The sequence below is a fragment of the Cheilinus undulatus genome, linkage group 4 (assembly GCF_018320785.1).
Source record: "Cheilinus undulatus linkage group 4, ASM1832078v1, whole genome shotgun sequence".
Taxonomy (NCBI): Eukaryota; Metazoa; Chordata; class Actinopteri; order Labriformes; family Labridae; genus Cheilinus; species Cheilinus undulatus.
The window spans coordinates 46,718,457-46,746,119 of NC_054868.1; the positions used below are offsets into that span (position 1 = coordinate 46,718,457).

At 39.1% G+C, this 27,663-nt stretch overlaps 1 protein-coding gene across 1 annotated transcript in view; it reads left to right on the forward strand.

Annotated features, from left to right (window-relative positions):
* The window catches only part of mad1l1 (mitotic arrest deficient 1 like 1), a 148,377-nt gene that overhangs the window by 42,964 nt on the left and 77,750 nt on the right, over positions 1-27,663 (forward strand). Inside the window, exons 13-15 of the mRNA XM_041786356.1 lie at positions 3,134-3,190; positions 4,473-4,564; positions 7,082-7,172. Of these exons, the coding sequence (XP_041642290.1) occupies positions 3,134-3,190; positions 4,473-4,564; positions 7,082-7,172 (240 nt within the window). The remainder of the gene's footprint in view (positions 1-3,133; positions 3,191-4,472; positions 4,565-7,081; positions 7,173-27,663) is intronic.

A 27,663-nucleotide genomic window follows, 5' to 3' on the forward strand; every position in this document is an offset into this window, starting at 1 on the left:
GGGTATATACAACAATCACATCTGTTTTTCATTTCACCCATGCACTCCTGAAAATTCTCAGAAAATGTCAGAGCAACCTGCTCCCCAAATTTTCCTGACTTCCATGCTCACACTTGGACCTCACACTAAAAGGCTTTCACAGAGAGAGGGGTTGGTGGGATCTATAGAGGCAGGATGGGATTTTTAAAGGAAGAATTGAAAAAGGCAAAGTCAAAACAATCTGACACTGTAATGTAGTATTTGCTTTTCTATCACTGCTGTGTGTAGTTACACATACAACAATGGAAGAGCGGAGAAGAACATACTGTGAGAAAGAAAGAGTGCAGATGCTTGATTAAATGCTGCTCACTCTCCACTCATGTGATGTTCACCTCATCATCCCCACTGCTCACTCGCATTCCTGGATATCTCCTGCTGGGTTCTCATGTCAGCTCATCCTAACTTTGTGTGGGAATTTTACAAGGGCTTTGGAAGGAAACAGAATTTGGGTTTGAATTTTTGGAAATGTTGTGAAGTCTTTAGGAGTTTGTGTGTGTATGTACAGCCAAGTTTCACGGTTTTCACACCGAATTTGAATCAAAACACTTATACCAACTCATCTTAGCTGCAGGACAGTTTATCCTATGTTGCTGAGTGACATTTGGCTCAGTTTTAGGTGATAGCGTTACACAGCTGCTCCATATCTACACACTCAGCACTGGTGTTTCTAGATCTGTAAACTTGCAGGTGATGCTTGATAAAAACCTGATAAAATCTATCTTTAGCCCCAGTTCTGCAGACTTCCAAGTGTCAAGCGTCGTCTAGACCAGTGGTTCCCAACCTTTTTTCCACTGAGACCCCCCTTCAGATATCTAAGAAGAGCTGCGCCCCCCAGGACCCACATGGAAAAAAGTGACATGTTGCTGTCAAAGTTCACATAAATTAGAATTGCTTTCACAGTTAAAGCCAAACACAAAGGCCCAAACCACAAATGTTTTGGCAAAAGACCTTGGTATGAACCATTCGTATGGGTTTTATCATGTTTATAGATAGTTTGAATGAACCTCATTTTGACAACCTAAGAGCAGACAGGCCATCACCCCCCCCCCCCCCCAGGTTGGGAACCAAGGGTCTAGACCAAGGTTATTATAGTTAACTAAAACTAACTGAATAACTAAAACTAAAATTAAAACAATATTTTGGTTAATTGAAACTAAATAAAAACTAAGCTTTACGAAAAAAAACAAAACTAACTTAAACTGTATAGCGTGCTTACAAAACTTACTGAAATAGAATGAAAATAGAGACAAAATATCCTTAGTTTTAGTCTTTGACACGAACATATTACCTACATCCAAGCCTGGGGAGTGTAAAATTGTGTGAATTGATTGGTAGTTTTATTTCTGGAGGTGTATTCAAACATCGTCTTAAAACAAATGAAATAAAAGTGAAGTGTAGCCTGTTTAAATAATTTTAAAAAAATGTTCACTCAGCACTGACATATATCTGAAACTACTAAAACTAAACTGAAATGAAGCTTTTATGCAAATAAAAACTAAACTAACAAACCAGCAATAAAAAAATAATTAAAACTAAACTATGATTGCAAAAAGCAAGTAAAAACGAAATAAAAATAAAAGCTATTGAATATCCAGAACTATTATTTACCTTAATCTAGACAGACAAAGGGAGACAAGAGTCCAGGAGGAGTCATACTGAGCCCTTTTATTGTATAAAAATTCCTCTCTTCTCACAAACATGCTTTTAGTTGATGTACTATGAACCTCTTGTGGTAAACGACCAGGTAAAGATGTGTATGCTCTATGAAATAGCTCTTTTATGTGAACTACTGTAGCTAGCTTCCATTTAGTGCCAGTTTCCTTTCCTCTGTCCTTTGTCATTATTTAATCCACATTTAAAAAGCCAAATTGTTAACAAATATAAAGCTGTTTGTGAGCCAAACAACTAGCTCTAATGAGCTGAGCTAAATGATCTTGATTGCTTAAAAGATTGCCTAAATATTTCACTACTTTCAGGACACAAAGGTAGCTTAAGAATTACAAATGGTTTTATTTTTGCACTTTAAAAGGAGACATATCATATAAAAATCACTTTTTCAGGCTTTTCTAACAAAAATATGTGCTCTTGGCCTGTCCACAATCCCCTCAAGTACCAGAAAAATCCATTCCCTCCCTCTCTCTTTCTCCACTTTTCAGAAAATGTGTGCTGAAACAAGATTTTCCCCTCATGATGTCATGTGAGAAGTTAGCACTGTCTCCATGTTTGGTTGGCCCTCACCGCTTGGAAGAAAATTCCGCCCTCCTCTCCTGATCTTCTGAGAGGAAGATCAGGAGATCCACATCTATTTCCTGAGAGGGGCGGAGTCAGACAGCTCAACATTTAAAGCCACAGACACAGAAACGGCTTGTTCTGAGCATGGCTGAAACAGAGGGGTTTTTAGACATACAAAAATCCAATACTGGAGTGTTTTTTCAACAACAGACTTCACAGGCATGTTTTGGGGACCTCTGAGACCTATATAAACTTTTCTTAAAAGGGTAAAATGTGTGACCTTTAAACATTGACCTTGCTGTGTGGTATCATCTGAAAAGAGCCTATTGGGAAAAAATAGATTGTTGATTAAAAAAAAAACATATTTGAATTTATTTTTCTGGATATTAAGTTTGAATGCTGTCATGGAAAATGTGAAATATCTTGACTGAAATGAACAGAGAATGAAATGAACACATCTGTGAGTAATAGGCTTAATTTGCGTACATGCATCATGAACAAGCAACAGATTGGCTGCTAATACTAAAGTGACATTTCAATAGCCTACTCACAGAAAAAATTACCACAGCACAGCTATACCAATACCTAAATGGAACCAAGGCGTCAGTGGGCACGTTGACAGTGTTGTGCACTGAAAGCTGACAAAATTTCACTCTTTGGTACAATGTGACTTTGTGGAACAAACTGGAGAAGGCATACTGAATAAATGTAGTGCTTTGAGTAATGAATGACTGCTTTTGCTGCTGCTGCCCTCACATTCTCTTGTGTTCCTGCTGTTTACTGGTGGACTAAGGGCAGGAAGTGATTGTTTTCTTTCTGTAGCTTTAACTTTTCTTCTCTCTTTCTTTGTCCCTGGATTCAGGCCCAGCTGACCAAAGCACAGGAAGAGACAGGCAGTCTGAAGCTGCAGCTGCAAGCAGTATGTATACATGTACACTCAGATGCATTTTTATCAGCTTGATTTTTTTAGTCAAAACTTTTTCTCTTTTGTGGTTGTATTTTTCACTTAATTGCTTAACTTCAACTTCTGTTTGCCCCCTTCATCTCCTATAATGCATGCCTGAAAGTTATATTCAGAAAGTGTATTAAAGCCATAGAAATCCCTATTATCCCTTAATGCATAGTCAACTGTTTAGACTTTATAACCTCATCCTTTCATTATCTCAGGCCCCTTCTTAGTCATGAGTGTTATCCTTGCAGGTGCACAGTGCCTCCTGTGACTCAAAGACACTCAGAAGCTTCTGACTAAGATGCTGACGGAACTTCTTTTTTATTCTGCTGTTGTGAACCATGAGGCTAGAGCAGGATACCTTTTTTTCAAAAAGCTGCCTATTTAGTGGCTGGATTGGATTTTTCTGTAGGAGAACAGAAGGTTCCTTGCCTTGTTTTCCTCCTCTTACATCCTGACTGGGATGACACTAATTGACAGGCTACATGAAGAAAACTAGTGATAATGGAACATCCTTTTAAAAAGTGTTTCTCACAGTGACTGGTTGCCAGGTGCACTGAAAAGATACTGTAGTCTTTGAACGACGTTAAATAGTGGAATCTGTGAATTTTTCCTGATTAATTGGGCCTGGCTCATCTGCTACAGAAAGCGTGAAATATCTGAAAAGTTCATAAAAGTCGGCTGCTTAAAATGCGCTCTAAAACTTGTCTAAAGCAGAGAGTTGGCGGGTCTGACCTAAACTCTCCTACACGCTCCGTGACTACGTCTTTGTGTCTTCACTTGTTCTCTGATCTCCCTTCTTTTCATGGCTCCTTGTTGCCGAGGAGACATCAACATAGCCATGGCAATGAGTATTGACGCGTGAAATCCACCTGTCTGGTTCAGCTGTAATTACTTATCCGTCTTGGGAAGACTGGGAGCTAGGAAGAGCAGAGAGACAGACAGATGCTGTCAGAAAGAGAGGGAAACGGGTGTGCAAATGTAAATGAGGGATGATTGCAGAGAGAGGAGAGGGAGTTCAGAGAGAAACCAACTAAAACATGTGGGTTAGAAGTAGAAGGAAATTAGTCCATGGGCTAATGGTGTATAAAGGATATATCTATTTGTCTGGATGTCTGCATGAAAAGATAGAGGCACACTTGAACAGAGAGCTCAGGATTTATCTGCTGCCAAAAGGTTTGTGCCAGGCACTCGGCCAAAGGTGATCGGATGTTTTTGCTCCAAGGCCCATTTTCTCCTCTGTGTGTCCCAGGTGGAGCTGGAGCTGGAGTCTATAAAGAAACAGCAGGCCTCTGCTGCTGACAGCAACTCTTCAGTGGCCAAAGAGGAGGTCAGCATACTCAGGTAGAAAGCACAAACACACGGACACTACACACTGTACAACTTGTAGCAAGATAAGGGTGTCAGTACCACACACTTTAAATGATAAAATATCCATTATTTTTGTGTTCAATAGTACTAAGAATCACCAAAAATAGATTTACAGTCTTATTATCAACTCAAAACTGCTGAGAGTAGAAAAACAGCAGTTATGCAGAGAATTAAGATACTGTTTTCTCATTATTTTACACGGCTTACACGCTTAAGACCTTAAAAAACATGTTGACGCCCCTGCAAGGATGCACCATATTGCATTTTTGCTCATATCCAACATGCTCAAATTAATTTTGGCTGATCCTTTTTTTCTAAATATAGTTTAGACCAAAAACTTCAGTCCTTAAAGGGCACTAAAAAAGTTTAAGGACGAAAACAGAAACAGACTTTAGTCCTGAAAACACACTTTACTTTAGTGGATGGGGCTAAACTCAGAAAACAACTTAAACTGATCAGGTCTGTTGATCCAGTAACCTTGTAAAGCAGATGGATACGCCTGTTTCCATGTTTTCCACTGGTGAATACATCTCGCAAAGCTTTGTCTGAACCGTCTGGGCCTGGGTAGAAAGTGACAGGACCAATCAGTGCTTTTGGCGTAGCTGAGTCGTGACGTAAGCAAGCAGCGAGAAGAGGCCGGTGCAATTGTGACGGGTGGATGCTGCTAAAGCGCCAGAATTATCAGAACTTGACAACATTTCTTCATTTAAAGAAGAACAAAGAACAGCAGTGAGTTGTTTTCTTTTCAAAAACAACAAAAATAGTGTACTGACGTGTTTACAGTCTCCATGATTCGCTTTATGTAGTTTTCTATGGAGTTTACTTCTCTGTAGCAGCTATGTCACGTGTTTTGTTGCTCTGATTGGCCTGTAAAGATGTGACAGAGCGTTCATCCAATCACCCTCTGAGTTTTTTTTTTTTCAAAGGCTCCGCCCTTTCCCAAACGCTGTCTATGAGAGGTTTTCCGGATTGATGTGTGAAACAAATTCGTCTGGCGTGCCAGGTTATTGAACCAGCCTAAGACTCCACAAACCTATGCTATATGGACAAAAGTATTTGGCCACCTGAATGAAATTAGATTTTTTTTTCATATACATGCACTTTAAAATGCACTTGGCCCCCCTTTTACAGTTATAACAGCTTCCACTCCTCTTGGAAGGCTTTCCACAACACTTTTGAGTGTTTCTGTGAGAATTTATGCTCATTTATTCTGTAGAGCATTTATGAGGTCAGGTGGGACGAGAAGGCCTGGCCTATAATCTCTGTTCCTGTTTATCCCAAAGGTGCTCAGTGGGGTTGAGGTCAGGGTTCCACGCTAAACTCATCAAACCATGTGTTTGTAGTTCTTGCGTTGTGCACTGGGGCAGTCATGTTGGAATAGAAAAGAGCCTTCCCCAAACTGTTGCCACAAAGTTGGAAGCAGAGCATTGTCCAAAATGTCTTGGTGCTGAAGCATTTAGATCAGCCCCATACCATTAACCCTCCTCCACCAAACTTCACAGTTGACACAATCCAGTCAGTCAGGCAGGCACTTCACAATACAAGGGATACAATGGACTGTTTAAGTGTTTGTCTGCTTCCTCCTAGGCCTAAAAGTTACACCTAGGCTTAGACTTGGACAAAGCTCACTTCTCTGTGGAACAGGGTATAACTCTAAGTTGGTCTTAGCTTTCAGCTTGAAGTTGGGAGATGCAGCCAGATGATGCACTTGAATCTGGTCCCTTCATCCCTGCTTATACTCCTGATAGCCATGAAAGTCCTAAATCAGAATATTTAAAAATACAAACAGCAACAGAATGACTGCATACTCCTCTTTTGGATTATTGTTAATTTAGAGGATATATTTTATTTTGGGTATACATTATTTATTAGATTTTTTTGCCTGTTATTACTAGGAATGCATTGGTTTGTTAGTTTAACATCAGTATGAACCAACATCAACCATCAGCAAATAATGTAGGCATGTCAGACGCTGATTTTAACCTGTTGTGTTGTGATTTTATTTAGAGTTTTATTATTGGGCGGAAGATGTGACCGTTGCACAAACAGTGATGCACATTTGTGGTCAGACAATTAAAAAAACATCAACATTGGTACTTGCAGTTGAACCAGAATTTTGCAGTCAGTGCATCTCTAGTCATTGCTTCTAACAGTTTGTAAATGTTCAGTGACATGCTGGTTGGAAATCAAATGTAAGTAAATTAACCAGTTTTAGATGTCCACCTGTTTTTTGTCATGGTTTGGAAAGCAGGTACTGATATTTGTAGATATCTACCAATTCTGTATCTAAATTTAATTTTTTCTCAGGGTGTCGACTGTATTGCAGAGCAAACAAATGAAAAAAACAGGGCACAAAAGACTTGTATGCCTTGTCTGTAAGAGCCCCTCTTTCAGGATTAACCTGTTGAATCAACAGTGGGCAGGGTTGTTGTACTACAGACTGGATATTATTAAGCAAACAAGTGATTTTTATGTGCATGCATTTTTCAGGCAGAAAATAGAGGATTTAGAAGCGGAGCGGCAGCGTCTGGAGGAGCAGAACAACATCCTGGAGATGAGACTGGAGAGACACAACCTACAGGTGAGGCCCCAGCACTTCTCTCCAACTGTTCTCGGTGATGGATTTACCCGTCTGGCACAAAGGAACCAATTTAATAACCCCAATGGCAGGAGCCGAGTCCATATGACACTGCAGATTGATTCACACAAACGCCTTCCATATCTGACAGCTTTTCAAACACAATGGGACCCAGGTGTGATTCCAGTACCATCCAATGGAAAATCTTAGGACCTGTGGCTAGTTTTAAATTCCTCCTTTATTGGTTGAAGGGATTAGAATGAACAGAGCGGTAGGGTGAATGGGAGATATGGTTAGAATAAATGTAGGCCCACCATAGAGTCTGCTGGGAATGAAACTGGCTGAAATGAATCTAGGATCACACACAAACACACATGCAAGAGTGTGTGCATCTAACCCAACTACTTTCATCTCCCAGAGTTGCTTAACTAAGTCCCCTCCCTGATACCTGATCCCCTCTCCTTTTTAAATTGGCCTTATCTATCAATGTGTGCTTCATCTCAGCCAGGTGCTCTCACTCTCCTGACTCATACTGTGCCAAACTAAGCCTACCAGGGCACTTTAATGAAACGTGTGTGGGCAAGCGTGTTGGTTCCATTTAGCCGAGGGGTGAATGAAATCCATGTGTTCTCAAGCATGACCACCACTTTTAAGGCAATTGACAGCAGAGTAGCGTAGGAGTGTGTGTGGAAGTGAGTGTGTGTGCACAGGTTTCAAGGTTGCACGGTCAATGGATCACTTTTTAAGAGTTAATTCTGATGACTCGTCCATGGTCTAATGCACACCCAGAGAGCGCTACATCAGACCGAGCGAAGAGATGGGTGACTGAATGGAGAAGTATTTGAAAGGAGAAATGGGTGTCTGAATGTGTGGGCATGAATGACTTACAGAATTGAATGCTTGGATAAACGGACAATGTGAGTTTTTATTACGTCAACTTTCATGACAGCTACGTGTGGCCTAACCCATCATTTCTACCCTGCTTTTATGTATGGACCATTTAGAGCGATATGATAGCCAAACACTCAGACATTACTGATATTAACATGATCCTATCTAATCTGTCATCGCTACATTTTTATTTTCACTAACGCACACTGTCCCTGTTTGAAGTTAGAAAAATCCTGCTTGTGTTTATTCTGGTTCTTTAACTCAGTGGTTCCCAACCTTTTCTCCTTAGGGCTCCCCCTACTCACATTCAGAGACCCTCAAGGACCCACCTGGAAATATTTAACATCAATTGTAATTGTTTTCATCGACAAAATCCCAACATAAGAGACCTACATACACTTTTCTTGATAAAAGATGGACATTTAAATTATCCATTTTTACATCAGTGTATTAGGGCCACTCATAAAAAAATAAGAAAAATATTATTGATAATATTAATAATATTATTAATAATAATGATAGTGATGATAATAATGATAATGATTATAATTAAAAATAATAATAATAATAATAATAATAATAATAATAATAATAATAATAATAATCATATCAATAAAAATAATCATAATACATAATAATTCATAAATAATAAATAATTCTTCTTCTTCTTCTTCCCTATTATTATTAATGATAATATTATTATACATAATAATGTTACAAAGATCTATTGATTTTAAAGACAAAAACCCTTAAAATTCTTAAGTAAGTAATTCATTAGAAAAAGAAGTATTGTTTTCCTTTAAAAGTTGTTAATATGCTTAAACTAAAATGTAAAATTTTAGGCGGTATATGTTTGAAAATCCAACCACTGTTTTCAGTTTGTTTTCTTGTAAATTTTATGTTTTACACTATTGTAAATTTTTGATTTTAAAAACATAACATTTTTGAGTTTGTTGCATCAAAATTTGAGACTCCTTTAATTTGGAAATGCTAATTTTTTCCTTGTAAATTTCCAAGTTTTCAAGTTTGAGCTGAGTTTGATTTCTTGTAAATGTACAAATTTATAATCTCAAAGTTTTTTCCCTCTAAAAATGTTGGGGTTTATGCACAAAATTAATGGACTTTTTCATCCTTGGGTTGGCCCTTATATATAATGTTTTAATTATGATTTTAAAAATATATATATGTACATATAATTCTAACAACCTTATAGCAGACTTGTTCCTGGGCTTCCCCTGCGATCTTTCCAAATCTCCTCTGAAAAAAAGTAAGTGTTTTACTTGCACTGAAAATCAAAGGCTTGCAGGGCTAGAACTGCTAAAGTAAGCAACACTTGTAAATATCAATTTGACATTAAAACCCAGTTCACTGTTCAAATTTTTATTAGAATACTTGTAAATATTTGACGCCACCAACTCTCATAATGCTGTTGAAAAAGTTACTTCTGTTCCAGTTTTATACATTCTTCCTCTTCAAGCCTCTGCCTGAACTTCAGATTAGTGTCACTTTTGGTGACCCCTGTCCAAAGCAGCATCTCTTAGCTGATTTTGTCCAGTAGAATTACAGCTTGTGGTTTTTTTTCTATATACTTTAACCAGTCAGATAGGCTATAAGTCTCATTAAAACCCATGGCCATAGAAAATGTGAAAAAGGCTGTTTCTGAGGCTCATGTTAAATACTTTATGGATTTTGGGTGTTAAAAATGACAGTAGAAATAGTTTTTGCTTTTGTAATCATTTAAGTCTGGTTAAAAACCTTTAAAAAAGCCTTCATATTAACTTTAACAATTACCAGTGTGCCCTTTTGAACCCAAATACAGGTTTTTTTTTTCCATTAACAAAGCTTAAAACATGGTCTTGCAAGCAAAGTACAGCTTCTCTCCCTTTGCAGGGTCATCTTGAACTTGACTGTTGTAGTAGATTAGGGGATTTTAAAGCTAGAATTAGGGGACATTTGAGCAGTGTTTGCACATGTTTTTCTACTGAAAGCTGCTGACTTGTTGATTGATGTAACCTTTGTTGTCCTGCATGTGAGACTTATGCTGCTGTCTTGGCCAGGACTCACTTGTGAAAGATCAACGTATCTCAATGGGAATACTCCTGGTTAAATAAGGCTTACAATAAAAAAAGCTGCTTGCTGGAAAAAACCACTAAGAATGGGAGAAACACAGTTTATGCCTGGGGACTTTATATTTTTTGTACCCAGTTTTTCCCTGCAGTATACAGTATTACCAACGTGATTAAAAATATTATTAATAAAAATCATCTGATTATTTCTCAGCAGTAATTTACTCCAAAAAGAAGAGGTGATGCTATTTAAACTGTACATTGCTGTAGATTTCATTACAAAGAGTGGTGCACATTACAGTTTCACTTCAGGCAAGACTAAAGCATGGTGCTGGATTTTAGCGCTCCAGTCCTGAGGCAGCTGTCACTGAATCCCCGCTCAGTTCTTTAGGGATGGACACTGACAGATGCGGTAGGGAGACTGGGGGCTGAATTTATCATCAGCCCACATAACAACAAACATCACTGGAGTGGAGTGTCTCTGGGGACTTCACCCTAATGTCTGCTGTCCAAAAACACAATTTTATAACATGTTTTAAAACCCACACAGCTCCCAGACATGGTGTCTTTAGCTCTGCTGAGTTAGCCATGCAGCTAATGGTTCTGGCATGGGCTTGGGACTTAGGACTGACAGGAGATTGGAGTTACCTGGCCTGGGGTAGGTTTTTTTGGTGTGGAAAGTATCATAGCTTGATGACAGTGAGTAATGCTTTGTAGCCCAGAGATTTACAGCGAGATTAACCTAGATTCTGACAGCGGGGATGATACGGTGGGCAAGGATGTGTTGATTTGCCCCACAGCGAGTTCTAGCTCCAAGCACCCTGGGGCTGCTCCAGCAGAATGACTGCTCAGGAGTCTCATCCCCAGTGTCAGAACCCAAGGCAGGCGTTCTTAGATCTGGTTGTTCCTGTATTTTTAACTAAGAATGCCCCTAAGCGTCTATTTCCCTATTTGGCTAAAGCTCATTTAATTTTCGTTTAACAGACTAGTCTATAGAGGAGAAAACCCCTAAAAAACAGTCAAATTCCTCACAGGGTCATTGTGTCGGCGGGTGTGATGTTAGCCTGATATACTCTTTACAGCGTGGCTAACATGAAAAGCTAGCGCCACCTGCCTTCGTTCTTCTTTGCAGATTAATATCGTGCTTTGATATTTGGCCTCTGTTCACTTTGGGTGAGTAGTTATACTGGAGCTCAACCCTTGACAGCCTACATACCACTTTATTTCCATTTACGACTTTAAAAAGCTATCGTACCCCAGTCTTCCTACTACACGCTAACTGCTAAGCCACCACTAAGCTTCTCATGTTTACATCCGGTGAAGTACCAGACAGGAAGGCTGCAGCCATTAACTGACACTACTGCGGCCTCTAGTGGCGGGAGGTTCATTACAGTTTAAAAGAGCATTATAGACCATGATTTCAAACCCGTGTTCATAAAAAATGATAGGTAAATAGTTTAATCGACTAGTAAATCCCGCACTGGCTGATATGCTAAATGATTTTAACCGTTTCACTTATTAACCGTGCACATCCCTATTTTTAACAGAACTCTCTGCAATCACACTTTGCAACTATCCCATCTCAATGACACATCAATGCCTCCTCTCCCTCATTTCTTCTTGTTTATAGTGAACTGTGTGACAAAGCAAAACAAACCTGGAGGACTTCTGTACTCTGGAATTTGCATCATTACTCTTGTGCAGTTGCTTCTGACACAGCAGATTTCATTTGGCCATAACTGAGGGCACACTGTTGGTACTTTAAACACCCTTGGATAAGGAATTACCTAGGCCTGCTTGTTTATGGCAAAAATCATGATTATGATAATTTTGATTGTTAATCAGATCACAATTATTAAACACAATTGTTAATTTTGTAACATTTGCAACACATGCATGTATTAAGCTTAGACATTCAGACGCTTTGGGAAAAAAGCAATAAATGAAAATAAATGAGTGAAAAAACAAATACAACAAAACAATGAAACAATGAATGAATTACTTTTATTGCCGTAGTATTACGACAAACACTGAAACCTTTACCAATAACACATTTCAATGATAAAACCACACATGACACTGTTTAGTCAAGATTGTTTTCATGATCATGGGAAACTTAAATCCTGATTGAAATCACTAGATTAACTTTGACTGGTGCATGGGGCGATGGGTTTGCTGGTTAAGGCAGTGTGGCCTTCCCGGTATCTGAAGATGCAGACGAAAGTCAGAATTTTTCCTGCCGGTCTTACTAGACTCTTGTGAGGCCTGACTGATGGCCAGAGGCGCCGGCTGGACTCCTTTGTGTTGACTTCTCTTCGGCATATCTCTGGGTATCGTTGGCAAGTCCTAGTACCTACATACTCATGAGAGCTGTTTAGATACCGGGAGCAACCGCATCTGCCATAGGGGGGGTGGCTGGGAGGATAACTGTAGAGATGGGGCATGGGCCTGGCACAGGCTTGGAGAATGGGCAGGAGGAGGAGGCCAGAGCAGTACAGGACCAAGGTTGGCCTGACCTGACAAGATTATCACATAACCACCAAATGGAAGTGTATACTAATGAATGTAGTTGTATTTCAGTATTTTCCTGCTGCTGTTGCACATAGCAGGCTTTAGATTTAAGCCCTGCATAATGTATAATAATGCAAGGTTGCTGCTAATGGCGGACTAACTACTGAGTCCAGTCTTAGAGAAAGTAATACAACGTAATTATTGAGAAACAATCCATAGATGTGGATCGATATATCACTTGGTCGATCAAATATCCATCAAATCAATAGAAAGTCAAAACATGTATCTTAACTGTCATCTTTAAGCTACACCTTTATTTTAAAATTCCTCTTGCAGGCCTGTTTGACAGTTTTTGCCTAGCTTTAGGTCGTCCTGAACTGTCAAACAAGCTAGATGTAACAGCAGCTGTCAACAGCAAGCAATTGAGTTTAAGAGGTTGAAAAATATATCTACTCTTCACATTGTTATTGTGGAAATATTTTGGACAAAGACTAATACAGGGTGGGCCTCCAACCTTTTTTTGCTGATGAAATTTGCATTTTTTAAATTTATGTATGAATGACATTCAAGATTGCTTATGGACTACTGATCTCCACTTGCTGTCTAGCTTAGCTTAAATAGTGCAAGTGGTGTCAGATTCAGGCTCTGCAGCTAAACAGAGAGGGGAAAGTCCACTGTTGGTTTCCTCCTTGGATGCATTGATTGTAGTCCAACATATCACATAAAATTTATCTGAAGAATTACACAAGCTTGAACTCGAAGTGATCTAATCAGGACAGCGGCTATCTTTCTGTCCTCCCTCCTCTTTCTGTTTTGTTATGAGGCCACTATGTGTCAGTTATAACCAAACTTTGTCCTCAAGGCCTTTATGTTTTAAACATCAATTTTACATAAGAAGTCAGTTCTTCACTGCATCATCAGGCTTAGCTGATTTAATCTCATAAAAATCCCATACAAAACTGCATAAGCTTTATGCCATATTAGTATGGAAACTATGAAGGCTGAAATGGTGCTGAGAAAGGATTCAAATCCACATTTGTGTAAGTGCATTCAAAATAGAAATAGGAGAGAGGAAAAGAGACTGGATCGTGATTATGAGGGGGTGTAGAAAGATCCATAATGGTGCTTTAAGTTCATCAGAGTCAGCATGTTGAAACTAATATCCATTTGTTTTGAGTTAGGATCATATTACAGTCATGGACAAAAGTATTGGCACCCCTGGAATTTTTCCAGAAAATACACCATTTCTCCCAGAAATTGTTGCAATTACAAATGTTTTTGGTTTACACATGTTTATTGCTTTTATGTGCATTGGAACAGCACAAAAAAATCTGAAGAAAAAAGACAAAATTGACATTGTTTTACAAAAAACTCAATAAATGGGCCAGACAAAATTGTTGGCACCCTTTTAAAACTGTGGATCAATCATTTTATTTCAAGCATGTGATGCTCATTTAAACTCACCTGCAGCAGTAACAGGTGCTGGCAATATAAAAATCACACCTGAAGCTGGTTAGAATATATAAAAGTTGACTCAGCCTTTGTGTTGTGTTCCTGTGTGTGTCACACCAAGCATGGAGAAGAGAAAGAAGGGCTGAGAATTGTCTGAGGACTTAGGAAGCAAAATCGTAAAAAAATATGAACAATCTCAAGGTTTCAAGACCATCTCCAGAGATCTTGAAAGTCCTTTGTCCATTGTGTGTAATATAATCAAGAAGTTTATAACCCATGGAACTGTGGCTAATCTCCCTGGACGTGGATGGAAGAGAGAAGTTGTCAAAAGAATGCAACGCAGGATAGTTAGAATGGTGGATAAACATCCTCAGTCAACTTCCACACAAATTCAGGCTGTCCTGCAGACTCAGGGTGCAAAAGTGTCAGCTTGGACTGTATGTCGTTATCTGAATGAGATGAAGTGCTAGGGCAGGAGACCGAGGAGAACCCCACTGCTGACAAAGAGACACAAAAAAGCCAGACTGGAGTTTGCAAAAATGTACCTGAGTAAGCCTCAATCCTTCTGGGAGAACATTTTGTGGGCAGACGAGACTAAGGTAGAGCTTTTTGGAAAAGCACGTCATTCTACTGTTTACAGAAAACAGAATGAGGCCTAGAGAGAAAAGAACACAGTACCTACAGTCAAACATGGTGGAGGTTCAAAGATGTTTTGGGGTTGTTTTGCTGCCTCTGGCACTGTGTGCCTTGACTGTGTGCAAGGAATCATGAAATCTGGAGACTATCAAAAAATTTTGGGCCACAATGTAGGGCCTAGTGTCAGAAAGCTGGGTCTGTGTCAGAGGTCATGGGTGTTCCAGCAGGACAATGACCCTGAACATACCTCAAAAAGCACCAAGAAATGGTTGGAGACAAAGCACTGGAGAGTTCTGAAGTGGCCAGCAATGAGTCAGAACCTAAATCCCATTGAACACCTATGGAGAGATCTCAAAACTGCTGTTGCAAGAAGCACACTTCATATCTGAGAGACCTGGAGCAGTTTGCAAAAGAGGAGTGGTCCAAAATTGCAGTTGAGAGGTGTAAGAAGCTTGTTGGTGGTTATAGGTAGCGATTGGTTTCAGTTATTTTTTTCCAAGGGTGTGCAACCAAATATTAAGTTAAGGGTGCCAACAATTTTGTCTGGCCCATTTTTTGAGTTTTGTGTAAAATTATGTCAATTTTGTCTTTTTTCTTCAGATTTTTTGTGTTGTTCCAATGCACATAGAGGCAATAAACACATGTATACCAAAAACATTTGTAATTGCAACAATTTCTGGGAGAAATGGTGTATGTTCTGGAAACACTCCAGGGGTGCCAATACTTTCATCCATGACTGTATGTGGTATCATGACGTGAATTGAGCTGTCATGTTTAAGGGTGATTAAATTGGTGATTTCCACCTCTACATGGGAATGATCAGGACCACAAAGCTTTCATCTGTTTTATTTTCAGAACGACTGGATTCTCTTTTTATTTCGAAGCATTAATTATTAATGATGACAAAAAGGTACACGCATTACCTCATTTGGACCATTTTCCTCCCCATCACTGTCTTCCTTATTAGGAATATAAAATACAGATGCTTCATGAATGGGTCACATGTGGTACAAGCCATAATGAGGAACAAAATGTAGAAAAACAAACTTGAAGCATAATTATTTCCTAGATTAGATCCCGGTGCTGAGTAGTTGTTTTATCTCAAGGGACTTGGAATGATCCCAAAAGACTGCCAGTGCTACATTGAGTCTAATTGATAACAATAATGTTTTTCACATGTCTTTAGAACCCATCGAGGGCTCTTTAGCTCCTCCTCATGCTTGTACTAAGTAGCTCCTCTGTGGTTTGCTCTCCTTTCTAGGGAGAAACCATGTTTATTAGCACATGGAGGAAAATGACATCTTCACAAGAGCGTCAGCAAGTAAAGCAGAGTAACACTTTTGTGAATTCAGCCGATAACACCTAAAAATAGATGTGTTCTTTATTATTTTGCTTAATAAATGTTTTTGTCCTCTGTTTTTTTTGTCTTGCACTACCGTAGCAGCAGCAGTAATGGCCGCCTAAACACTGCTGTACTTTGTCTTCTTGCTCTGGCTGTCATGGCAGCGTCTAGACAGAGATAATTGTTGTTGCAAGAGGTTGCATCAACACAATCTCCATTTTACATGCGCTTATATGGACATGACCAATCCAATAATAGTCAGCCACAGTTAGATTCAGTTAGACATTAATTTGGATAGAAAGTCATGGATCTGGATGAAAAAGCTATTGATATTTTGTTTTGATTATGGCAGGGCTTCACTTTTTTCACTTCTAATTTTTTTGCTTGAGCTTTGCCCCCTTCTGTTGGAACCATGTCATTTAAAGGTTTTGATTTACTTTGAAGCATTACTTGTCATAGTTTAAAGTTTTTGAAAGACTGCTATACTTGGAGGTATCCTTGAAGTCATGAAAATGTTTGTGGAATCATTATGTCTGATAGCCCTGCTGTTGACGTTTATGTATTTTGGCCTACTTTAGGCTAAATATACTTCTATTTCCTCATGCAGAGGAATAGTTCTGTGGCTTTGTAGTTTCTGACATATGGACAGATGCCCGGGTGCTTGCCTTCAGTTGACATCTCTGATAGCAGGAAAATAAAGTCAGAGTACTCAGCCAACATGCTGTCATCACTTTTTCCAATTTCATAACCAAATTCTTTCGGGAAATCCTTGAATATATTTTATTTTACAGAGATTGTTGCATACAATAACGTTAAAGTCTCAGTTTATTTGAGGCAGATCAATATATTCCTGTTTCCCATTGTTCTTCAGTGGCATCCTCATCGAGACTGAGAATATGAGTTTGGTTAGATTAGAGAACTGTATGCTGGATTTTTTTGGGGGGGGGGGGTAAATCAAATAACTGGATTAAATGTCAAGAACTGGTACATACTTGAAGTGAACTTTCTTTGTGCTTGCATGTGATGACAGCTCCTTTTACTCATTTCCACTGCACCTCTGTTTCTCAAGAGGTGCCTGCATACCAGTAGTTTTCAAACTACTGGGGACCCCTGTGGGACCACCAAGTAATGCCATGTCATTAAAAATCAAATAAATACATATAGGGACCACAGCGCCATAAAACAACCATACTAAACCAACGACTCCCACCCAAGTCAGCTTTGGGCCAATAAAAATTCAGATATGATTTTGACATATCACGTAAATCTATCACTCATCATGCATCAGTCAATTTGCTCAGAACTAGAGCCTGATTGATTGATTGATCGGCGGGTGGATTAATCGGCCGATTATAGCATATCACAGATTAATCAACATCGGCCAATATGTAGCTGATATATTAACTCTTAGAGCTAACACGGCACAGATCTGTGAAAGCCCTCCGTTGTGCCTTTCTAATCATGTCTTCCAAGCATTTGTGGCTCTTACAGAACATTTTCTAGTGAGCCCAGAACTTGGCTGACTTTCAGGAGTCTCTGAGGACAGTGTTATCCTATACAACAATACGTGACACAGTTTATAAAAATGTTGATAACTTTTGAACCGTAAGTCATAGAAACTTACTCCTTTTTTCCTCCAGAAGCTGACCATTTTGTTGTTCGTTTGCTACCATCAATATCTCCATAGCTCTAAAGGGTAACGTTGTAGCAAGCCCAGAACTTTGGTGACTTTTCGGGGTCTATGGAGATTAATTCCACAGCGTTACTTACAATAATGAGCGTCTTTTTATCCATTTTTAATCCATTTTTGATCGTGTACTTTAATTTCTTCAGTGGGCAGCCATATTTGTTGACATGCAAAGCATTGCGGGAGTTGTAGTCATCCAGTTACGTCTCTACTGCTTAGGGGAGTAGAGACGCAGGAGTAGAGAATAAACAATGATAAATGCAACTGTTATTCACATGTCCACCATTATCTAATAAAAAACTATTATACAGCATTTTAAAGTCGTCTAAGTTGCATCTTTGTGAAATAAACAAGATGATATAATGATAAGAATTTGTGTTCATGTGCAGTATATATCCTGTGTTTATCAATATTCTTATTTCATATATCCGCCAATATATCAGGTATCAGCTTTTTTTTAGCCCCCAATATCAGTATCGGCAGAGCCAGCTAGCAACAATGGATAAATATTCAAGCACGTCCACTTCACTGCTGTTGATGCTTGGCCCAAACCAGCTGAATGTATAAAATATGACAGCTGTCTCCAGTTTGGTTTTATTGAGAACAGTGATGGAAAACCAAAATGTGTTGTATGGTTTCATGTGAAGCCATGAAGCCCACCAAGCTAAAGTGTCATCTGATAACAAAGCATGCAGAGTTTAAGAACAAAGCAGAATATTTTTTCCGACAAAAAGGTGGGGAATACATCCCCCAGAAAACACGAATATTGAGCCTGACCACAACCTCAGAAAAAGCATAGAGGGCTTCTTATTTGGCTGCTCAAAGGATCGCAAAAAGTCAAGACAAGAGCTTGTATTTCGGTTGAAGAGTCTAAAATACAGCATCTAGGATTGCAAATGGCAGTTAACATATGTTTAATCAGCGTGAGGGTTATGTGGGGGCCCTTGAAAAAAATTCTGCCCTGTAAAGGGGGGTACAGAGCTAAGTATGCTGACCAACTACTGAACTATCTGCTTTGTCAAAACTTGTACTATCACTCATAGATAGTCGATATTGACAGCAAAAGTTTTGATGGTGCATTCCTATTAAGTTCAGTTTTTAAGATGAATTTTGTAGGGTAACAGAGTGTAAACCTAAGGTGATTTAAAAGCTTTGTCTGTAGAGACTGCTGTTCCCATAAAGGACCATGTTTAACTCTGATCTAGGTGATTTTGGTGGCAATGGCATGGAAGCTGCAGTTGGGGGAAAGAGGAGGCGTATCATCAGTCTTTCACCAGCCAACCTTAGTTCTGAATTTGTCATCACTTCCCTTTATTACTGTGACGCCTAAAGTCCCAAGTGCTGTAACTGTACCCCGCTGTCTGAGCTTCTCTCCCACAGGGCTGTATCTTTCGATCACACTCCAGGTCCGACACTTAGGGAGCTGTGCGCGCTGGTAGGAAGAAAAAAATGACCAAGTTTCTAAGTAAAACTGATAGCAGCTTTCTGACTTTTGAGTAGAGATGATGGCAGTATGGAGCCATTCCTTTTTAGAAAATAAGTGAAATGATTCAAGATGTCAGAAAAGGGTGCCTTATCCCTCTTCAGTCTACTCAATGTAAGAGGCAATTTGAGAGAGAAATGTCAGTAATGACAGCTATGCTGAAGCACATTGAACGTGTAAGTATTTTTCCTGCTTCCTTTACAAAACAACAAAAAGGGGGAAAGAAACAGCTGAAAAAGCTTCCAAATGCTTACAGAAGCTGGCTCTTCAAGCCACTGTTAGCTATTCCCTGGCATGAATAACACCTTTATCCTTTTATAAAGAAACATATTTCTGAGAAAAACCATCTGTGCATCCACTGGCACACAACAAACAACTGGGAGACCAATTAGCAGCTAGAAGACACAAGAGCGGTCCCTCCAGCACCTGGTTCAAACAGGTGAGAGGGCTTAACCTGACCAAGCTGTCTGGTGAGGAAGAAATATTGCACATTTCAGTTGTTCCTGAGGGAATTTCCAGCACTTTACTTGACTTAGTGTTGAAGAGGAAAGGACAACGAAAGGAGAGCAGAAACCTTGGATCCCCTCTGAGCCCTCGAAGATGCTACCGCTCTGCAGACCTTTGTCTTATTGCTTTCTAAAGACAATCTTCACAATCTCTAACGCTCAAATCCCTGATGGGGCATCAATCAGACATCCTGCAGCCAATACTTAATGGTCAAAAATGCTAATGTCTTCAACCATATTAGACTTTCAAGGAGTCATTGCACCCACATTATTGCTTGGCTGCTGTTGCTTCTTGTCATTGCAGTTTTGAACGAAAGGAGAACATTCACTTGTCTCCCATCAAAAAAGATTAAGATTGTCTCCAGAACATGATGCTGAGCTTGTGATTCAGAAATCTCCGCTTTGGGTGATTCCCATCACTGGGCCCGTACAAACCCAGCTGAAGACTTGGAGGCTCAGTCTTTTCTCTTGACTTTGCCGTTGCCTCTAGCTGCTACTGGGGAATATTGTAAAATCAGTGGCATGTAGTGCCCTGCCTATATGACTCTCCGGTATGAAGCATACTCCAGGGAAGCTGAAAGTGACCTCGCCAACCCAATCTATTTTTATTAGAAAGGTGACCTGCTCGCACTGACCTGTGGATTAGAAGGCTTTTGGATTCCCCTCAGTACAGCATAATTGATTCCAAGATTGTGATTTGCATGTATTTTCGGCCTAAATGTTCCCCGGTGTGCTTTTTAACTTTCAGTGGCATTGTGAAGCTGTTTGCATGGTTGGTTTCTTTTATTTGGTTGCAACACATGCAAGATGCTGAAATGGTATAGAATAGAATGAAATACCCTTTATTGTCATTTCACAATGCACAATGAAAATTGGCTTGCTACTCTTAAAAACAAGGAGGACATACAAGAAAGTAATAAATAGAGCCATAAGCAGATAAGTAGAGCTAAAATAGTTTATTTAAGTCCTGTGCATTTGATACAGTCTACAGTGTTAAAAAACAGATAGTTACATACAGAAAATAAAGAAATAATAATAAATTAATAAATTATTAAAATTGTAATTCGCGGCGCGCCGGTGGTTGAGTGGTTGGGGCGCGCCATGTGCGCAGGTGACCTGGGTTCGAATCCGGCCCGTGGCACTATTTCCTGCATGTCTCTCCCCGCTCTCTTCCCTGTTTCTGACTCTACCCAGTGTCCTATCTAATAGAGGCAGAAAGACCAGAAACAAATCTTCAAAAAAAAACCTATATAATTCACATGGTTGTTAGTGATCATATTGCACCAGCTGAATTTCAGAAGATACTGCATCGTTAAAAATAGTCAAATTATAACTTGTCTGGTAATGTAAGGATGTCATTCAGTGTTCTTGGGGGACTGGTGGTTGTATTTGCAGTACTATTCATTTAGAGTTCAGTTCAGTAATGGCTGTGGGATAGAAATAACTATACAGTATGAAACAGGAAGTGCTCTAATTCAGTGTTTCCCAACCTGGGGTCCGGGACCCCCTAGGGGGGGCGCCAAAGATCTCAGGGTGGGCGCAAGGCTTTGTCTGCTCTGAGGTTATCAAAATTAGATTTGCAAATATTAAGTAAAATCATGATAAAACAATGAATAAACAGTTTATGCAACAGTCTTTTGGTAAGAAAAACCTGTGAAAAGCCACTTCATTAGTGTTTTATCAAAAAGCATTTAAATGGATGTTGATTTCTGGCAACCATATGACAATATAATTTTTTCGTTAGGGTCTTGGGGGGGGCTTTTCTTTGAAACAGGTCGGGGGGGCTCCAAGGAAAAATGGTTGGGAACCACAGCTCTAATTTGTCCTGCATGATTTGGTAATGTGTGGTTGCAGTTAGACTAGATGATCTTTGATTAGGATACGCATAAATGGCACCATGAATTTATTTGCTTGGTTATCAAGTGGTTGTGTAATGCACAGCCTGCCATCACGATTGTTGTATTTGTGATTAGATTAATTGTGCAGCACTATCTAATAGAATTTTTTTTTTTTACTTTATGATAGTTTATTTGTTTATTTATTTCAAGGATAGCCCCTTGAGATGCATCATCTCATTTTCAAGGGGGTCCTTACAAAACAAATACATTCATCAGTAGTACAAAATCATAATTAGAGATAAATCCAAAACACAATACAGAAACATTTAAACGTAAAGACACCCACTGCACACACACACTCACAATCACTCACACTTAATGCTCCCCCAAGCCTAGCCACCCACCCCCCAAATACACAATATACATGTACATATATATTCATACGTACTGTACAATTCATATACACATAGGGTACTCAACATCAAGATACATTGTAAAGCACAGTTAATGTATCTAGATATAAGGTACACAAGCATGAACAAGAGGAGAGTCAGTCCAGACAGACTGAATCCAACAAAGAAAAAGAGTCAAAAGCAGGAGCAGGATGTTTGACAATGAATAAGTAAAGATGATTTAAAAATATGAAAAGAGGTGATAGATCTAAGTGAGTAAGGTAGATTATTCCAATCTGATGGAGCTTTAAACTTAAATGCACGGCGACCAATTTCTTTTCTGATTCTTGGAGTAAAGAAAAATAAGTGATCTGTATTCCTTAGGCTATACTGTGAACTGAAAGGAATTAAGAATTGCTTCAAATACGTAGGAAAATTAAAATAAATACATTTAAAAGTAAATAACAACCAATGAAATTTCCTTCTGGCTTTGGGAGCCAGCCAATTCAAAGACTCATACATTAAACAGTGATGGGTCCTGTATGGACACCTGAGAACAAATCTACAGAGACTATTATATAAAGTATTGAGAGGACGAAGATTTGTTTCCGGGGTGTTACTATAAATAACATCGGCATAGTCAAGGATTGGCAGCAACAACTGTGTCACGATTCTTCTCCGGACTTGCGGGGAAAAACATTCAACAGAACGATAAAGTGACTTTAGACAACCATATATTTTCATAGAGATTAAGTTGATATGAGGTTTGAAAGATAACTGAGAATCTAGCCAAAGGCCTAAATATTTAAATTTATCTACTTTTTCTACTGCTGTTCCATCCAGGAAATTAATATACCAGTTTTTGTTAAAGGAACAGAATTTGGTTGAGTGCAAAACAACATAAAATATGATTTTTTCTTGTTCAGAAGAAGCTTATTGGCAAAGAACCATTTTTGGACTAGATTAAAATCAGATTGTAATGAATACTGAATTTGTGAAATGTCCGAACTGGAGGAGTATATTACAGTATCGTCCGCATATAAATGAATTTGACAGTCAGAACAGACTTGTGGGAGGTCATTGATGAAGATGGAGAATAAAAGAGGACCTAAAGATGAACCTTGCGGTACACCTTTGTCAATAATCTTAAAGTCTGACTGGCTGCCCTGAAAAGAAACACATTGACTTCTATAATTAAGAAACGAGTTGAAAAATAACAAGGAGTCAGTGGAGAGACCAATAGCATGTAGTTTATCTAAGAGGAGATAATGATCTACCATGTCAAATGCTTTAGCAAGGTCAATGAATATAGCACCTGTAGGCATATTACTATCGGATGATGACTGTATGTCATTGGTAAATTTTAAGAGAGCTGTGGTGGTCGAGTGGTTTGGTCTAAAACCAGATTGGTGAGGTGATAATAGGTTATGATCAGTAAGATATTTAGATAGTTGATTAAAAATTAGTTTTTCAAAAATTTTTGCTATGCTATTAATAATTGAGATAGGTCTATAATTATTGATGTCTGTGGGGTCCCCCCCTTTATGGATAGGAATTACTCTAGCACATTTCCAGGATGGGGGAGTTTTACCAGTTGAAAAAGATAAGTTAAATAAATCAGCCAGGGGAAATGATAAAACATGCGAGGCAAGTTTAAGGAACTTAATCTCCAGACCATCTGGACCAGCACTGCATCCAGAGCTTATACCATCAATGACCTGTTGGACATCAGTTGGTGTGATTGTTCTAAAGGAGAAGGAACTGTCACCTCTGTTCTGAGTCGGGTTACAGTCAGAGTGAGAGTGACTAGACTGGGAGCTACCAATGGTGGAGAAGTGTTGGCTAAATGCCTCTGCAATTAAAGATGGTTCACTGACAGTTTCATTGTTCATTTTGATATGAGTAGTATTATTTTTTGTGGGTTTGTTGGTTATACTATTGATTCTCTTCCAAAATTGCTTTGGGTTCTTAAAAGTAGTTGACAGACAGTCCTTGTAGAAATTTGCCTTAGCATTTCTTGTATTGCTTTTACATTTATTCCTCAGCTCTTTATAAGCATTCAAGTCAGCAGAATCATTTGTTGCACGGTATTTTTTCCATGCCTTGTCTCTTTGTTTGAATAAATGTATAAGATCTCCTTTTATCCAAGGTAAATGTCGACCCTTGACTTTAATTGTTTTCCAGGGAGCATGTTTATTAATTATCTCAACAAGCTCAGTATAGAGGAAATTCCAGGCATCTTCAACAAATGGTATTAGTTGAAATCTTTCCCAGTTGATGTTTAAGATATCTTGAATATAGAGATCAGAGTTAATATTATTAGTTTTCCTTACTTTGATAAGTTTAGGAGGAAGATGCGGCATCCTAATTTTCCAAACACAAAAAACCATAGAGTGGTCACTGAAAGAATCAGGTAATACCCCAGATTGTATAATTCTGTCGGGATGGGAAACTAGGATCCAATCAAGCAGAGAAGAAGAACTGGGACCAACTCTGGTAGGTTCACTTATAAGTTGGGTTAAGTTTATGCTGTTGAAGAGATTACGATCATTATGAGATGAATGATCTGCCCAATTGGAGTTAAAATCACCTAATATGATTTTTTCATTAGTGCAGTCTAAAGAATTAATAGTGGACATGATACATTCAGTTGTTTCAGCAGGTGCTTTTGGGGGTTTATAGATATTTCCTATGACCAGTTGTTTGTTCTCATGAAAAATAATTTTAACAAAAAGGCATTCAAAATGCAAGGGCTTCACAGTTGGTGAGATAAGTTCTGCAGTCAAGTTTGAGGATACATATGTCAAAAGACCCCCTCCTCTTGAACCCCTATCTTTTCTATATAGGACATAGTTATCAATTGTGACTTCGTTATCAGATATATTGCTGTTTAACCAGGTTTCAGAAAGAGTAATTACATGAGGTTTATTATAGCTGAGCCAGGCTCTCAGTAAGTCAATTTTAGGTGACAAACTCCTAATGTTCAAGTGAATAACTTGCAGACCTTTAGTAGATTTAATTATTCTGAGATGAAGTAAGAATAAGTATTCACGTAATGTGGCAGAGAAAATGCACACAGATCAACACCACTGATAGTAATATGTAATGAGCAGGGACAGGTGAAGAGAGAAGCAGGAGAGCAACACACACACATACACACACACCCACACACACCCCTACACACACATAAAAAAAGTAAGAATAAGAGTGGGTACATAGCTCATGTTCCTAGCTCAGTCTGCATGGCTCATTCTTATTAGAAGAAAGGAAGAGAGAAAAAAGAAAATTAAGAGGTAAGTTTATTAATACTAATTAATATAGTAGGCCTTTATGAAGTCATCTGATGACATGATAGTAGGAAAAAGCAATATATAAGAAACCTCAGATGCTTCAAAATTTATTAACTTCAACTTTCAGAGTTTTCCCCGATTATGTTAAATTATTGTGAGGAACTATCCTTTCCCATCAACTAAAGAACAGCCGAACTCTTTTAGTGTTACACAGTTTTACGGCAGCTGCGACACGTTTTACGGCAAACAATAGCAAAGCAGCAGGCATCACAGCAGCCCAACTAACACATTGTAAATCAAGACAGAACAAACAAACAAAAAGTTGCCGGTCCAGCGGTAAAATAAATACAGGGAGGGAAATAGACAAAAGAGTTCACCTGACGGTGAAGTAGTAATAGAAAGGGCAAATAAACCAAAAGATAAGTAAAGTTCATTAACCAACAAAGTTGTGTGCTGACGTTAGCACTAGTCATTAGCCACTAGCGTTAAGCTGTCATATCAGAGTCAATGGAGGAGTCAATGGAAAAAAGTTCACCAAGAAATGACTCGGCTTCATCGGGAGTGCGAAGAAAAAGTGTCTTACCAGCATGGACAACTCTCAACGTGCAGGGAAAGATCAAGGCATATTTGATGTCACGGTCACGAAGCTTTTTCTTAACTGCATCAAATCTCCGGCGTCTCTGGATCAGACCAGCGGAGAAGTCCGGGTAGATGTAAACTCGAGCTCCTTTGTACTGAGGGGGCTCCTTCTTCTCCCTGGAGAGTTTCATTATCTTTATCTTGTCCTGGAAGTAGTGGAGCTTTACCACGATCGGCCTGGGACCCTTGGCTCTGGAGGTATCCTTGACTGCGGTACGATGACAGCGCTCGATCACCGGAGGAGTGGAGAAATTCGCTTCACCTAGAAGCTGCGGAATCAGACAACTCATGAAGTCAAGGATGTTGTTACCCTCAGCCTTCTCGGGGATGCCGATGAAGCGTAGGTTGGAGCGTCTGCTCCGGTTCTCGGCGTCTTCAACCCATGCCTTCAGGTCAGTGTTTTCTTTTTCAAGCACCTTTACACGTCTGGCCAGGTCTGTGATGTCATCCTCGTTTGAGCTCACTCTATGCTCAAGCTCGTTTACCTGCTCTCCAAGCATACTAAGTGAGCCATCTATTTTTGTCAGAGTGGCTCCTAGTTGATCCATTTTAGTGTCCATGTGTGTGATCATATCAAGCTTCATTTGCTGCATCATATCCAGGACGCTTTGAAGAGTAATTTGCGCGTCACTCATTGTGGGGCCAGCAAACTTTTCCACTCAATGTAAAAAGAATAACTCGTTGATTTGACGCAAAAGGCTGCTATAGTTTACGTTATTAGCTCACCACAAGTGGTTCATCAGCATCAGCAGAGTTTAGAGTGGAAATATAAATCCCAGCGACCTCAATAGACAGATAATTGAGCCAGCAGACTGCAGCTTGTAGCACCCGCTCACATCATGGCAGCCATCTTGTTTTTAGTGTCGAACGTTGGATAGTGATTCTGAGACACAATTATGTGTATCATCCTAATCTGGTCACTAGAGGTGTCCAGATGAATCAGGAACCAATGATCTGCTATTTTCTTTAGTTCTTGATCAGTTGATCAGAATTGCTTCTAGCCACTGATAACCAAAGTCGAACTACTGTGGTAGATATTCTGGTATATGCAGCTGAGGTAAGCACTGTGTGTGCAGTGCCGTTATATCGGCTAACATTGCCACCCAAAAAGCACTTCAGCGTTGAGAATCAAATCAAACTGAAAGCAGCCCCTATGTACAACTACCAGCCTGAAAAGAATTAGCTGGTTCAGCTGCAGTTGCTGTTGATTAGTGATCATTTTTCTCTCAAAGCAGCCATGGTAAAATCTTCCAAACTCTAAGCCCTGTTCGTGAAAAAGAGTGATCAAATGTTTAAATCTGGTGAAAATGGCAAGATAAAAGTGGGCTAGGTGACATAACATTACAATTGAATATGTTTAAGATTCAGTCAGAAAATTCACTACTAGGCCATCATCATGAAGATGTGTTCAATAAATGAATGCATCAGTCATTGTTTGTATAGCGCTAATTCAAAGCTATTTCAAGACACTTTAAGAAGAGGGCAGGTCTAGATCGTACTCTCTATTGTCGCCTATAATAGACCAGCATTAATCACTGATATTATAATAAAGACTATACCCTGTTATAATAAAGAACAGCATTAACCATTGATATTATAATAAAGACTATACCCTGTTATAATGAAAACCAGCATTAATCACCATGAGCACAGCACTAACAGTGGCGAAAGAAACCTCACTAATGCATTAATACAGACAAATTATTTTGTCAGTAATAATGCATTAATCTTGATGTGATGACGGTCCATTCATCCAATTGC